General features: G+C 47.8%; 1 protein-coding gene across 1 annotated transcript; it reads right to left on the bottom strand.

Moving 5' to 3' along the window:
• Window positions 1-7,606: 7,606 nt before the first annotated feature.
• Window positions 7,607-13,056, bottom strand: NKX1-2 (NK1 homeobox 2; the record flags this gene model as incomplete). The annotated part of the gene is made up of 2 exons (XM_079900996.1): window positions 7,607-11,069; window positions 12,846-13,056. The coding sequence occupies 2 exons, from the start codon at window positions 13,054-13,056 to the stop codon at window positions 10,351-10,353; spliced, it is 930 nt and encodes a 309-aa protein (XP_079757122.1). The 3' UTR covers window positions 7,607-10,350.
• Window positions 13,057-13,423: the final 367 nt, after the last annotated feature.

Here is a 13,423-nt window from a genome sequence, read left to right as displayed (position 1 = left end):
AGGCTCTAGGCGCGCGGGCTTCAGTAGCTGTGGCTTGTGGGCTCTAGAGCGCAGGCTCAGTAGTTGTGGCGCACGGGCGTAGTTGCTCCATGGCATATGGGATCTTCCACAGACCAGGGCTCGAACCCGTGTTCACTGCATTGGCAGGCAGATTGTTAACCACTGCGCCACGAGGGAAGCCCAGAGCTGAAGAGTCTTAAAGATCTAATCTAGCACTTTTAAGGACAGAGAAATCCAAGATTCCAAGGTAAAGGGCCCCAGCCAGTTGCGACATAGGTGATGGGACAGCCAAGAAGCCAACTGTTCACCCCATCATGTGTTGTGTTTGACACTTAATCAGAAGTAAGAATTTTAACTAAGAATAAAAAAAGTTAAAGTAAAAATTTTTGACAAAAAATTAAGTAGTGAATTAGCAGCAGCGTTTATTTGGAAAATACATTGCTCATTAATTAAAAAATAAAATAATAGAAACCTCAAGTATTAGCTAAACATTTACATCGTTATCTGTTCAGATACTAAGAAGTTCAGTGTATTTTGCAATTTTCCTTTTTTATTGATTCCATGGAGGCCAACTAAGTGTGAGCTTTGATAACTTTTATTACTTCTCTTTTGAAAACTTTAATTTTGACTCTTTTTAGTTGGACTATAGAAAACAACAACAATGGGACTTCCCTGGTGGTCCAGTGGTTAAGACTTCATGCTCCCAATGCAAGGGGCCTGGGTTCAATCCCTGGTCCGGGAACTAGATCCCTCATGCCACAAGAATATTTTTTATTTTATTTATTTTTTTAAATTTAATCTTATTTATTTTTTATACAGCAGGTCCTTATTAGTCATCAGTTTTATACACATCAGTGTATACATGTCAATCCCAATCTCCCAATTCATCATCACACCACCACCACCCCTGCCGCTTTCCCCACTTGGTGTCCATACGTTTGTTCTCTACATCTGTGTCTCTATTGCTGCCCTGCAAACCGGTTCATCTGTACCATTTTTCTAGGTTCCACATATATGCATTAATATACAATATTTGTTTTTCTCTTTCTGACTTACTTCACTCTGTATGACAGTCTGTAGATCCATCCACATCTCTACAAATGACCCAATTTTGTTCCTTTTTATGGCTGAGTAATATTCCATTGTGTATATGTACCACATCTATTTTTTTAAAAAAGAAAGAAAACAACAACAATGACTCCCACCCCTGCAGAAAACCTGATGTATTAATTGAAAATAATTTAAACTTTTCTCCTAACATTGTTGACGTAAATAAACGTAATTTTAAGATTTTTTAAATTTCAAAGTTAAATGTTATTAAATGAATATATGAGAATATATTATAAAATCATTTCATCTTTGTCGAAGACACTTTGTTTTGCTCTGAATTCTGCCAAGAGTTGTTCACATATTGGAAAGTCAAGTCACAGACAGCAATGCCAGTCTGGTATTTGAGTTACCAGTATGCTTTGTGCTTGTGGCTGTCACATCCTTAATAGTGGTATATGGTCCTTCCCTTCTCTTTTGACCTGGATTCTCCTCCAAAAGGACTGTAGTGATAAAGATGAATTAAGTCTTTAAATTAGGGATGAGAGATTATATTTTGCCCTGACACCTCAAGTTTGACTTAGTTCATTGACTGAACAAATTACTTTTGTTTTCTGATATCTGTATTAATTTAAATATAGATTAAAGCACCAGAAGATGTCTACGATCTTGGTCTCCCCATTTTTAATTTAATTTGAACTATTTATGTAGTGCCTCCTAATTCCAAAACACTGTGCAGAGTTCTGAGAGAATCAAGAGATTCAATAAAATGTAGCTCCTGACTTCAGGGGGTGTGAGTCTGACTGTGATCAATGTCCTAATGAACTTGTTAGAGCACCTAGCATCCAGACCATATAGTGGCTAAGATGCAGGCGTTGGAATCGGACAACCCAGAAGTCATTCCTAACTCCACTGATCCTTACCTGGGTAACCGGAGACCCTGTGGCTCACTTACTCACCTTGTAAAATGGGTTATCTAGAGGATCACATAGCTGTGGCACTCTAAAACATCCAGCCACTTCTAAGCCACGTGGCAGCTCAGTGTCTCGTAGCATTATTATTTTTATTTACAATAAGGAGTAAAGGTTCTTTTCCAAGTCATCGTGATCATCATCTGGCCTTGAATCTCCCCTCTTCTACAGATTCCTATTGAAATCTAAGTAAATCATATATTACACTTAGAAGGCTAGAAAAGTGTTGATTGAAAATGCAAGAATATTTTATCACTGGGATCTACTGAAGTAAATTTTACTTAGAAAAGGCAACTATTTTTTTTACTGCTACCTGTTCCCATTCTGGCCCTATGCCTCTCCCTGGAGTTTGGGAAGCCCTGTTGGGCTAGATTATATGTGATGAACTTCACTCTGAACTGGCCTTCTTCTGGTCGATGAACAAGCATTGGTAACACCTTCCCACATGTGTTAATTTTCTAAAAGAAAGCTTGAGATAAATCCAGGATAGTAAGTAGCCCAGTGCCCCACTGGGCAGATGGTCAAAAGAGAGTTGCCGTTCTCCCTTTAATATCCAAAGATTGATACTAGAAGGAACTTTGGAAACATCTGAATTACAAGTATCTGTAGAACTACTTTCTTCTCTGACATTTTCTCCCCCAAGCAACTTCTTTTTGTTTTGTAAATAGTTAATACATTTACTTCATTTACAAATCAAAACAAATTAAAAAGTACACACTGAGAAGACTTCTTCCTACCCCAAGCCCATCTAGCTTTGGTCGCCACCAAGGGCAGCCCTTCACATTAGCATCTTGTTTATCTTTCCAATGATTCTTCATGCAATAGAAGTAAATATAAAAACATGGGGCTTCCCTGGTGGTCCAGTGGTTAAGAATCCGCCTTCCAATGCAGGGGACACGGGTTCGATCTAAGAGCCCACATGCAGAGGGGGAACTAAGACCAGCAACTAAGACCCGACACAGCCAAATAAAAATTTAAAAAAATAAAAATAAAAAAAATGTCATTATTTCCTCTACTTTATAACAACTGAGACAGCAGGTTGTATGTACTCTTTGTACCTTGCCTCTTAATATGCCCTGGAGCTCTCTCTGTGTCAATATGGAGAGATCACCCTCATTCTTTTGTTTATACCTGCATTAATAGCCCCATATTACTGGACACTTGGATTATTTCCAATCTTTTGGTATTGCAAACAGTGTCACAATAGAGAACCTTATCTCTGACATTTCGTGACTTTGTAAGATAAAGTCCTGGGAGTGAGATTGCTGGGTCAGAGGACTGGCCTACATTTCCAGTTTCAAGGCTAAGACTTCTAAATCCAGGGCTCGGGGGAGAGTAAATGAAGCAGACTACTCAGTTTGTGCCTGTGGACTGGCGCCAGTCTCTGCAATGAAATGATGCAGAAATTGCGAGAAGTGAGAAAACTTAGAGCAATCTTCCATTGCTGTGTCATCCAAGTACATAATCATTTTTCTAAGTAGTTGAGTTTTACCAATTTTATCTGTCTGTGATGACTGGAAAGAAAAAATGACTTCTGTGACTATGCAAAATCACCAATAGCTTTTTTTTTTTTTTTTTTTTGCTGTACGCGGGCCTCTCACTGTTGTGGCCTCTCCCGTTGCGGAGTACAGGCTCCAGACGCGCAGGCCCAGCCGCTTTGCGGCATGTGGGATCCTCCCGGACCGGGGCACGAACCCGTATCCCCTGCATCGGCAGGCAGACTCTCAACCACTGTGCCACCAGGGAAGCCCAACCAATAGCTTCTTTATTATGAGATTTCCTTTCAAATCATTTTAAATTCAGTAAAGTTTATTATCCAAACTTCTGAAAAAGTTGAAAAATAGGACTACCCCTAAACATGAAAGAGTAAAACAAAATTAGACTAAACAAGAAGTGAAAACATAGCTCAATCATTTAACAGCAGTTCTACGCAAAAACTGGGTTCACCTCTTAGGGGGTTTTGAGCCCAAAGACCTACCGAAGCTGAAGATCGGGAGAAGGAAGGATTTATTACTTGCAGCAAGTGAGAACACTGGGCATCTTTCCCAAATCAGTGTGTTCCTGAACAGCAAAATTGGGGGTTTTAAGCTAAGGGTACATGCATATTCATGAAGGGGCCTGAGCGGTATGTGCATATTCATGAAGGGGCTCGAGTAGAGGAGGATTCAGCTTACAATTGGGGCAAAGGTCTACAGTCTAAACTTTAGTCCTGAGGGTCAGAAAAGGTCAACATCATCATTCCCTGGCTTCCGACCAGTCTGGGGTCTTAGCAAGTAGATAACCATCCTCCACCTGGATGGGGGCCTTGGTTCCCATAGAACAACTCAAAGATATGTATTAGATTGTTACGTATATCCCTTGAGGAGGAACTAGGACTCTGGTTAATTACTGCACTATTGTTTCTTGACTGCTTTTCTTCTGTTCTTGCTTTCCTTTGTTCCCTTAAGATCATTAATTACTAAGACCTGTTCAAGGAGAAGCATTGTGGCCAGGCTTAGGTGACAAAACGGTTTAGGTCAGAATGGCTTCTCTTATGTCAAAAAGCTGTATCTGGTTCTTTTCCTCTGGGGACCCCCTACCCTATCTGCCTACAGAATTGGTGTAATACCAACATATTCCGATGTGAGAGATATAAGACCTACAAAATATGTGGAAGAACTGCCAGAGACAGGGGCTGGCGGGTGCAGGGGGGAGGGTCTCCCAGATGAAACAAGTAGAAAATGATACAATATAAAATGTAGTAGGTGCCAAGTGACACGGTGAGGCCTCACCTTTTTACAAAAGGATCTGGCCACCCAGGCAGAAAAGCAGTGTATCAGGAATCATCCTGTCTGCCAGGACACCAATCTCCAAAAAGTGGGAAGGAGATGTAAGATGAAATAGAGATATGCAGGAAGAAAATGTTATAGATTCTATTTAATTTTATTATCTCATCCTCTTATTATTTTTTAAAGTATTTATTTATTTGGTTGTGCTGGGTCTTAGTTGTGGCAGGCAACCTCCTTAGTTGCGGCTCCAGGGCTCCTTAGTTGTGGCATGTGAACTCTTAGTTGCGGTATGCATGTAGGATCTAGATCGAACCCCCGGGCCCCCTGCATTGGGAGTATGGAGTCTTTTTTTTTTTTTTTTTTTTTTTTGGTACGCGGGCCTCTCACTGTTGTGGCCTCTCCCATTGCGGAGCGCAGGCTCAGGACGCGCGGGCTCAGCGGCCATGGCTCACGGGCCCAGCCGCTCCGCGGCACGTGAGATCTTCCCGGACCGGGGCACGAACCCGCGTCCCCTCATCGGCAGGCGGACTCTCAACAACTGCGCCACCAGGGAAGCCCGGATAAGGCGTATTTAAAAGAATAAGATAGGACACAGTGGCGCAGTGGTTAAGACTCCGTACTCCCAGGCTTCCCTGCAATAAAATTTTGTAAAGGAGGGGGTTGGCCTAGGTTCAGCATCTTTAATGTCCTTTCCAGCTTCAACTGGGATAATAACTACCTCATTGTGTCAGGCACTGAACCAAGTGCCTTCCACATAGACTCTTGTGCAGTCCTCCGAGCCAGGCACTATGGTGAGGAAACTGAGGCCCAGAGACATGGGGAGCTTGCCAAGTTCATCTGTCGACTGAGGGGTGGAGGTGGCTTTGAACCCAACCAGAGGCCAGGGGCCTTCACCTCGTCCTTGAAAACCACAGCCCAAGGGAACCAGGAGGAGTTAGGTGCAGCAAGAGCAACCCTACTGGGAGTCTCCCACTGGGTGTCTCCCCCTTTGTCTCCACAACCTGGCTCCTCCTGAGTTTTCCTTCTGCTGGAGGGAGAAGGGGGCCTTTCTCTTTCCCTGTTTCTCTTTCTGTGAATCTGTGTCTTCCCACCTCCCCTTAGACTCTTAGATGCTTCCCTTCAATTGACCATATGGAATTATGTTTTTAAATGTATTTATTATGTATTGAAGAATTTCTATGCTAGCCTACTCATAATTTTAAAAACCTAGTTAAATAGGTTCTTAAGAGTCATTCCTAAAAGAACAAATACACTAAGCTGATCTGTGCCCATAAAATGGTTGGGGGTCTCTCAATGCAAAAATGCTCTCTAATCACTCCTTTAAATAAGGCTCCCTGGCTACATGTTTTCAAGTGGGAATATGAAATGGTAATTTTTTTTAAGTATAGTTGATTTACAATGTTGTGTTAATTTCTGGTATACAACAAAGTGATTCAGAGAGAGAGAGATACATATATATATATGCTTTTTCATATTCTTTTCCTTAATGGTTTATCACAGGATATTGAATATATTTCCCTGTGATATACAGTAGGACCTTGTTGTTTATGTTTTCTTATACATAGTAGTTTGTATATGGTAATCTCAAATTCCTACTTTATCCCTCCCCCACCCCTGTGGGTCTGTTTCTGGCTTGTAAATAAGTTGATTTTAAAATGATCATTTTTAACATCAGAAATTTAGGACCAGTGGATGGCCCAAGTCTGAAAAGTTATCTACCAGACTCTATATGGGGTATTCAGAACTTGTAAAGTAAGGCTAGGAAGTTAATGTCCTGGAAACCTGGTGTTGATTTAATTTGTAGCCACTAATTAAAATTCTGTAAAGATGCTTTGCTTTCACTACGGAAATGGCCTTAAATGTGTTTTTTACTGCCTACAAATGGAGCTACTATGTGTGTATCTAGCAAGGGTCTGAAAAAGATGACTTAAGAAAGTCGTGTTAGGGGGACTTCCTGGAGGTCCAGTGGTTGAGACTTTGCCTTCCAGTGCAGGGGGTGCAGGTTCAATCCTTGGTTGGGGAGCTAAGCTCCCATATGCCTCGCGGCCAAAAAGCCAAAACATAAAATAGAAGCAATATTGTAACAAATTCAATAAAGACTTTAAAAATGGTCCACATCAAAAAAATCTTAAAAAAAAAAAAAAAGATTCCAAAGCCACAAAGCAACTGTTAGTGTTCGGTGACCTTCTGCACCGGCTGTCGTTGGGGCTTTGAAATTGATTTTCTTTTCTTTTTTAAAAAAATTTATTTATTTATTTATTTGGGGGGGGTTGTGTTGGGTCTTTGTTGCTGCGCATGGGCTTTCTCTAGTTGCATCCAGCGGGGGCTACTCTTCATTGCGGTGCACAGGCTTCTCATTGCGGTGGCTTCTCTTGTTGAGGAGCACAGGCTCTAGGCGTGCCAGCTTCAGTAGTTGTGGCACGAGGGCTCAGAAGTTGTGGCTCGTGGGCTCTAGAGTGTAGGCTCAGTAGTTGTGGCGCACGGACTTAGTTGCTCCACGGCATGTGGGATCTTCCTGGACCAGGGATCAAACCCATGTCCCCTGCATTGGCAGGTGGATTCTTAACTACTGTGCCACGAAGGAAGCCCCTGAAACTGATTTTCAAAAAAAAAAGTCGTGTTAGGGTAAAGATACCCTCTATTGATGAATGCTAGTTGGTGGGGGGTGGGAATGGGAATACATATATACAACCTCTGATAATTATAAAATTATCTAAAAGCTTTGCTAATAAAGAACAAGAAATAATTAAACAAGAAATTATTACAAACAAAATTTATTAGACAAACACATCAATAGATTGAGTCTAAGAATTTGGTTGGAAAGCCACTGGGCCTTTTAAAGCAGCAGAAGTCCAAAGTCACACACTTCGAGCATTACTCTGTTAAAATCCGAAGAAACAAGAAATGTCAGGAAGTATAGCCCTCCATGCTAGTCCAAGCTAAGCCTCCCACCTCCCTCCCCAGTCCCTCTCTCCAAATGGAGTCTCCTGTGATTCTGGTACCTGAGAGGAATAGAATGTTTCCCGAGTCTTACAGAAATTCAGATTCTTTGTTACAGAACTTGCCTCTGTGTATTTGAATTGCCTACTGGGATACATGGAATGTTGCTTTTGAGAAACTGAGAAACAGTTACTGAGGAATGTCTATCGATATGTAAAGTGAATAAAATAATATTCTCTACTATAGTAACTGCATTTTGAATCTCATCTGGCATCAGTTGTCTTTTAGAAAGTCATAATGCATTGTTTGGGGACACTTTTCTCCTTCAGAATAAAAGGAAAAGAGTCTAATTAACAAATTATAATTAAATAATACATATTCTCAAATCTTATGAGAGTCCCATGAATGTGAAGTCTTCATTTAATTTGGAAGAAAGGAATATTTTCTCATTCCCAATAATAACTGAAGTAGATATTTCAAGATTATAATAATATCATGTGTTCATAATACCAAACAGCATGCTCTTACTTTACAAGAAGCCATTGATCATTAAATTTAATTATTAATGACACAGGCTACCAAGAAATAGCAAGGAATGGTATCCATATAGATATCACCGGGCCTAAAGTCCTCGAAAAAAGGTTAGAGTGAAACATACATGACCTAGTTGGGGAGGTCTGGTTTTCTGAGATACGGGCTACAAATCATATCACATAAAAAACTAAAGGAAGGGTATTCCAAACAAAGCCGGCAAGAGAATTTTACAGAACTAATTCTTAAGGGAGATAACGAAAGCAGCAGTTAGAATGCTCATCCGTATATTAAGTTACTGCAGTTGAATCCATCATAAATATGCTTTTTGCTTCCATGGTAGCTTTTTACACCCCAAAATTATTTCTCTTACAGCTCCTAACGACCTTTTGCTTGTTCACCATGCCATCTTGGAGAGTCTGTGTGGAACAGAGTATCTTTCAAGTCAGAATCTTAGATGAAGCTCTAAAAACGTTGAGTTTGTGCTTTAAAAAAGTAGTCCAGGGCTTCCCTGGTGGCGCAGTGGTTGAGAGTTCGCCTGCCGATCCAGGGGACACGGGGTCGTGCCCCGGTCCGGGGAGATCCCACATGCCGCGGAGCGGCTGGGCCCGTGAGCCATGGCCGCTGAGCCTGCGCGTCCGGAGCCTGTGCTCCGCAACGGGAGAGGCCACAGCAGTGAGAGGCCCACGTACTGCAAAAAAAATATATATATATATAGTCCAATTCATGACTGCAGCGTGTGCTGGAGGCGCGAACTCTCCCCCGGGTTCGATCACTACTGGGAGTCTAGGATTTGCTGGGACAGACATATTAGCCAAGACTGAAGTTTTACAGTATCCAATACTGCATACCCAAATGGGCAGTCTCATGCATAGACCTCAAGATTTTAGTTGAGCCATTTGTCTCTTTGTTATCTTTATGCCTTTGGGGCCATAGCCGTGGTTTATCAAAGCTGTTCTCAAAACTTGCAGTGGGGGCTTCCCTGGTGGCACAGTGGTTGAGAGTCCGCCTGCCGATGCAGGGGACACGGGTTCATGCCCCGGTCCATGGTTGAGAGTCCGCCTGCCGATGCAGGGGACACGGGTTCATGCCCCGGTCCAGGAAGATCATCCCACATGCCGCGGAGCGGCTGGGCCCGTGAGCCATGGCCGCTGAGCCTGCGCGTCCGGAGCCTGTGCTCCGCAACGGGAGAGGCCACAGCAGTGAGAGGCCCGCGTGCCACAAAAAAAGAAAAAAAAACTTGCAATGATGTGGAAGTGCGTGTACTTCAGCTGGCAAGTCTAGCGATAAAGCTGTTGCATTTCCCAAAAGAACTTCCGGTCTCCTCCGGAAAATCAGGGACACATTTTCTCAGGAATAGCCTGTGGAGAGCCTGTTTGGAATGAGAGTCGCGCTCAAGTCCTAACCTTAAACGAAGACCTAAAAATGTAGAGTATTATGCATTTAAAAAGTAGTCCATTTCACGGCGGCAGTGTGCGCTCACAGACTCAGCTTTCTCCAACTTTGTTCGGCATTTGCAAGGAATCGCTGGGTTTGGGCCAGTAATCGAGTATGAAATGGGAAACAATCAGCTGTGAAAAGGGAACGCTCCTTACCCTCCGAGTGAGCCACAGCCTTTGAAGATTCCATCCTAGGTGTGAGCAGCTGGAGGGCGGGTCTTGTCTCCCTCTGGACACCATTCCCGCCGCTGGGTTAGCCCCGCGCCGCCGAACACCCAGACCCTCAGAAAGAACCCTTGAACTGAATTAAGCCTGACCGAAAGTGAAGAACAAGGTCCAGAAACGGGAAGGTTTAAGGACAGCCTCCGTCTCCGGACACTTTTAAAGATGGCAGATCCTTGACCCCCTTTAGTGGACCGCGTGAATTCCAGGGTTCAGCTAGGCGGGGAGGCGCGCGGCGGGGAGTCGGCAGGCGGCCTCTCCCTGCCCTCTGGCGGCGCCTCCCGGCAGCGGGGAGGGAAGGGGGCGCGCAGACACCCGCGCACCAGGAGGGGGCAGTCCCTGCGCGTTGGCGCCCCTCCGTGGGGTGGGGACCACAAGTCCACGCCAATCACTCGTGAATCCGGACGAAGTGGGGCCCGAGGGGCTCCGGGTTCATAGATGTGGGGCGTAGAAAGGGGTCAGGTAGGAGGGCCCGAGGAAGGGCGTAAAGGAGCCCCTGGCGGCGGCGGCCGTCAGCGGGAAGGAGGCGGCGGCCGGGAAGAGGACGTTGGCCGCCGAGTAGGAGGGGAAAGTCTGGAAAGGATGCGCGGCCGGGCCCAGCTGACCCGGGCTGGCCCCCGCGCCGCCGCTGCCACCGCCGCCGCCGCCCGCCCCCGCCGAAGTCCCAGGCTGGGGCGCGCCAACTCCCGCCTGCGCCGCGCCTTCAGCGCCGGGGTTCTGCTTCTTCCACTTGGTCCTGCGGTTCTGGAACCAAATTTTGACCTGCGTCTCAGTGAGGCTAAGCGATAGCGCGAGGTTCAGGCGCTCGCACACAGACAGGTAGCGCGTGGCCCGGAACTTGTTCTCCAAGGCCACCAGCTGCTCGTACGTGAAGGCGGTGCGCGCGCGCCGCGGCTTGGAGCAGCTGGGCTCTGAGCGCCGGCGCCGGGGCCGCGGGGAGCCCGGGGAGCCCGCGAGGCCGCCCGCGCTGCTCTCTCCCGCCGCCGATGCCGCGGCCCGGGCCTCGGGGGAGCGCGTCCGGGCCTCCTGCAGGCGCGCAGTCCGCTCCCGCAGCTGCCGCCGCCCTGCGTCCTCCAAGTCCTCGTCCTCCGCCTCCTCCGCCTCAGAGCCCTCCAGGGGGGACGCCAAGCCGGCGCCTCGGCCCGCAGCATCTAGGGGAGAAGGGGACGGTGATCAGAAGCCCGGAACTACCCGGCCGGTCCTGGTCCCTAGACCTGGCCCTCGTCGTCCCCAGAGCAGGCAGCTCTCTCTGCCCAACCCAGAGCCCAGCCCTGCCCCTCTCCGGAATTGCGCTCCCTGCCCTCACCCCCACGACCGCTCTTAGTTGCAAGCCCTTTCCAGGAGGTGGGAGTTAGCGTTGTAGTGCCCGCTTTCTCTTCACCCACCTACTACCTAGTAGGCGTCCGAGAAGTGTATTTCGAATGAAAGAGTGACACTCCGCATTAAGAAAGAATAACGACCTTATTGGACAACCTTATCGCTGTACATTAAGACATCTATATGTCAAGTGCGTTTGGGGCTGTCTCCCCAGTCCCTAGAAGCCTATTTTGGCCTGGAACTGCCAGCAATTAAAAAAGAAGTTATTAAGCGCCCCCTCCTCCCTTTTAAAGTGAAATTCCCTCTTTCCCATCTTCTATCTCCTGCCGTGTTAATAGAGTTTCAGATTTGTGCGGGGCCGGATCGATAGATGTCATCTATTAAAGGTAAGTTTTAATCGAACAATATTAGGATCAGACAGGGAAAAGGGGGTTTGAAGTCGGTACCTGCAAGCTGCGGGCAGGAGATATGCAGGCGCCAGTAATAGAATATCGATCATGGGGGTGGGGAAAGGGGAGAGCGGCCCCTGCAAGGGGCGATCCGAACAATTACCAGGCAGACCGCCCAGGCCCAAGCGCAGCCGCCAGAGGCGCCCAGAGCCCCAGACAATCACCGCTAAACTTGGGGAAGGGAAGCGGGGGAGCCGCCGAGACTTCAAGCCTCTCCCTGACCTGAGCCTCCGATCTTTGGCGTCCCTCCAGGGGACCTCGTGCCCGCGCCTCACCCAGCTTGGGTCCTGCTGTTTTTTGTCTTTCCTTTCAGACACAAACTTTCCTGGACCCCTCGTCTGGTGTCCTCCAGAGTTAGGAGTTGTTTTGTTTGTTTGTTTTTGCCGCACGCGGCTTGTGGGATCCCAGTTCCCCCACCAGGGATCGAACCCGTGTCCCCTGCAGTGGAAGGTGGAGTCCTAATCACTGGACCGCCAAGGAATTCCCAGAGTTAGGGGTTAAATCAAAAAGGGTTTTGGGGAGAAAGGACCAACAGCCTCCCGTCACCCCACCCCACTCCGGCCCCAGCCCAGTCAACGATTGGATCTGGGGAGAGTGAGCGTGCGGGGCAGCGGAGTCTCTGCAGCTGTCTCTGGATGGTTGGAAGTGGGCCCTGGGTGCGAAAACCGGACCTCACTGCCTACTAAGACTTAGGACACATGATTCAGCCTCAGCTTCCTCATCCAGAAAATGGAGAGATGATGCTGTCTACCTCGTTAAGGATGCTGTCTACCTTGCAGGTTTCGAAGTTTTTGCTGACTTTTATCTCAGTCTCTAGCCCAGGTCCTGGCACATAGGGGACAATTAAATGCCCAATAAATGAATGAGCCTGGACGAGGTGGGCGCTGGGTAAGAGTTTCCTCTGCGAGTAAATCAGAGCTGGGGTGCTTGCTTGCTTGGCGGGTAAGCAGGGACAGGCTTCGGTGGCAAATCCCTGACCCAGGATGCTGGAGGCCCTCTTTCTGCGTCAATTTAATTATGCGCCTGGTCCTGTGCGCCTTCTCCCCTTGGGGAAGACGCCGCTAAGGGCTACTCACCCGATCCACGGCTCTCCCTCCCACCTTCCCATCGTATCATGTAAGCTGGGGCTTTCCGGGGCCGGAGGCCGCCTCGCATCCTTACCAGGCGTCTCTCGCTGCCGGGCCGGGTCTCGGCTGGAGTCCTTCCTTGCTTCGGCCTCTGCCAAACTTTTCTTGGCTTCCCGGGGAGCAGGGCGCACGGCTGGGAGCGCAGCGCGGGTGAATTTCTGAGGGTCCAGGATGTCCAGAACCGAGAAGGAGATTTTGTGGTGGGAGGGAGCCGCCTTGGCCCCGCCGTCCTGCCATGCCAGCATGCCCGCCGCCCGCGGGCCGGAGGCCGGCGGCGCGGAGTCCGGGATGGCCGCGCTCGGGCTTGCCTTCGGCTGTGGCTCGGCCGCAGTTCTCAGCCGGTAGGAGGGTCGGGACGGCCAAGAGAAGCTGGGGAGGGGGGCGTGGAGAGAGCCGCGGGGGGCTGAGCGTGGATTGGCACTTGGGCTGCCCAGGTCCCCGCCAAGTGCAGGGCGCGCTCGCAGCAGCCCCAAGACTAAGGCTCGGGGACCTCTAGCCTCGGCGAGGGGGCGCCTTGGTGAGTCTGATGCGCGCTCCCGCCGGGACAGCGCCGCCGGCTCAGCGCTCCTCCGCCCAACCTGCGGAAACTCGGGGTGCGCGAGGGAGGGAAGT

Source organism: Stenella coeruleoalba (assembly GCF_951394435.1).
Source record: "Stenella coeruleoalba genome assembly, chromosome: 16".
Taxonomy (NCBI): Eukaryota; Metazoa; Chordata; class Mammalia; order Artiodactyla; family Delphinidae; genus Stenella; species Stenella coeruleoalba.
Note: the sequence above shows the minus strand (reverse complement) of the source record. Positions and strands in the feature narration are given on the sequence as shown.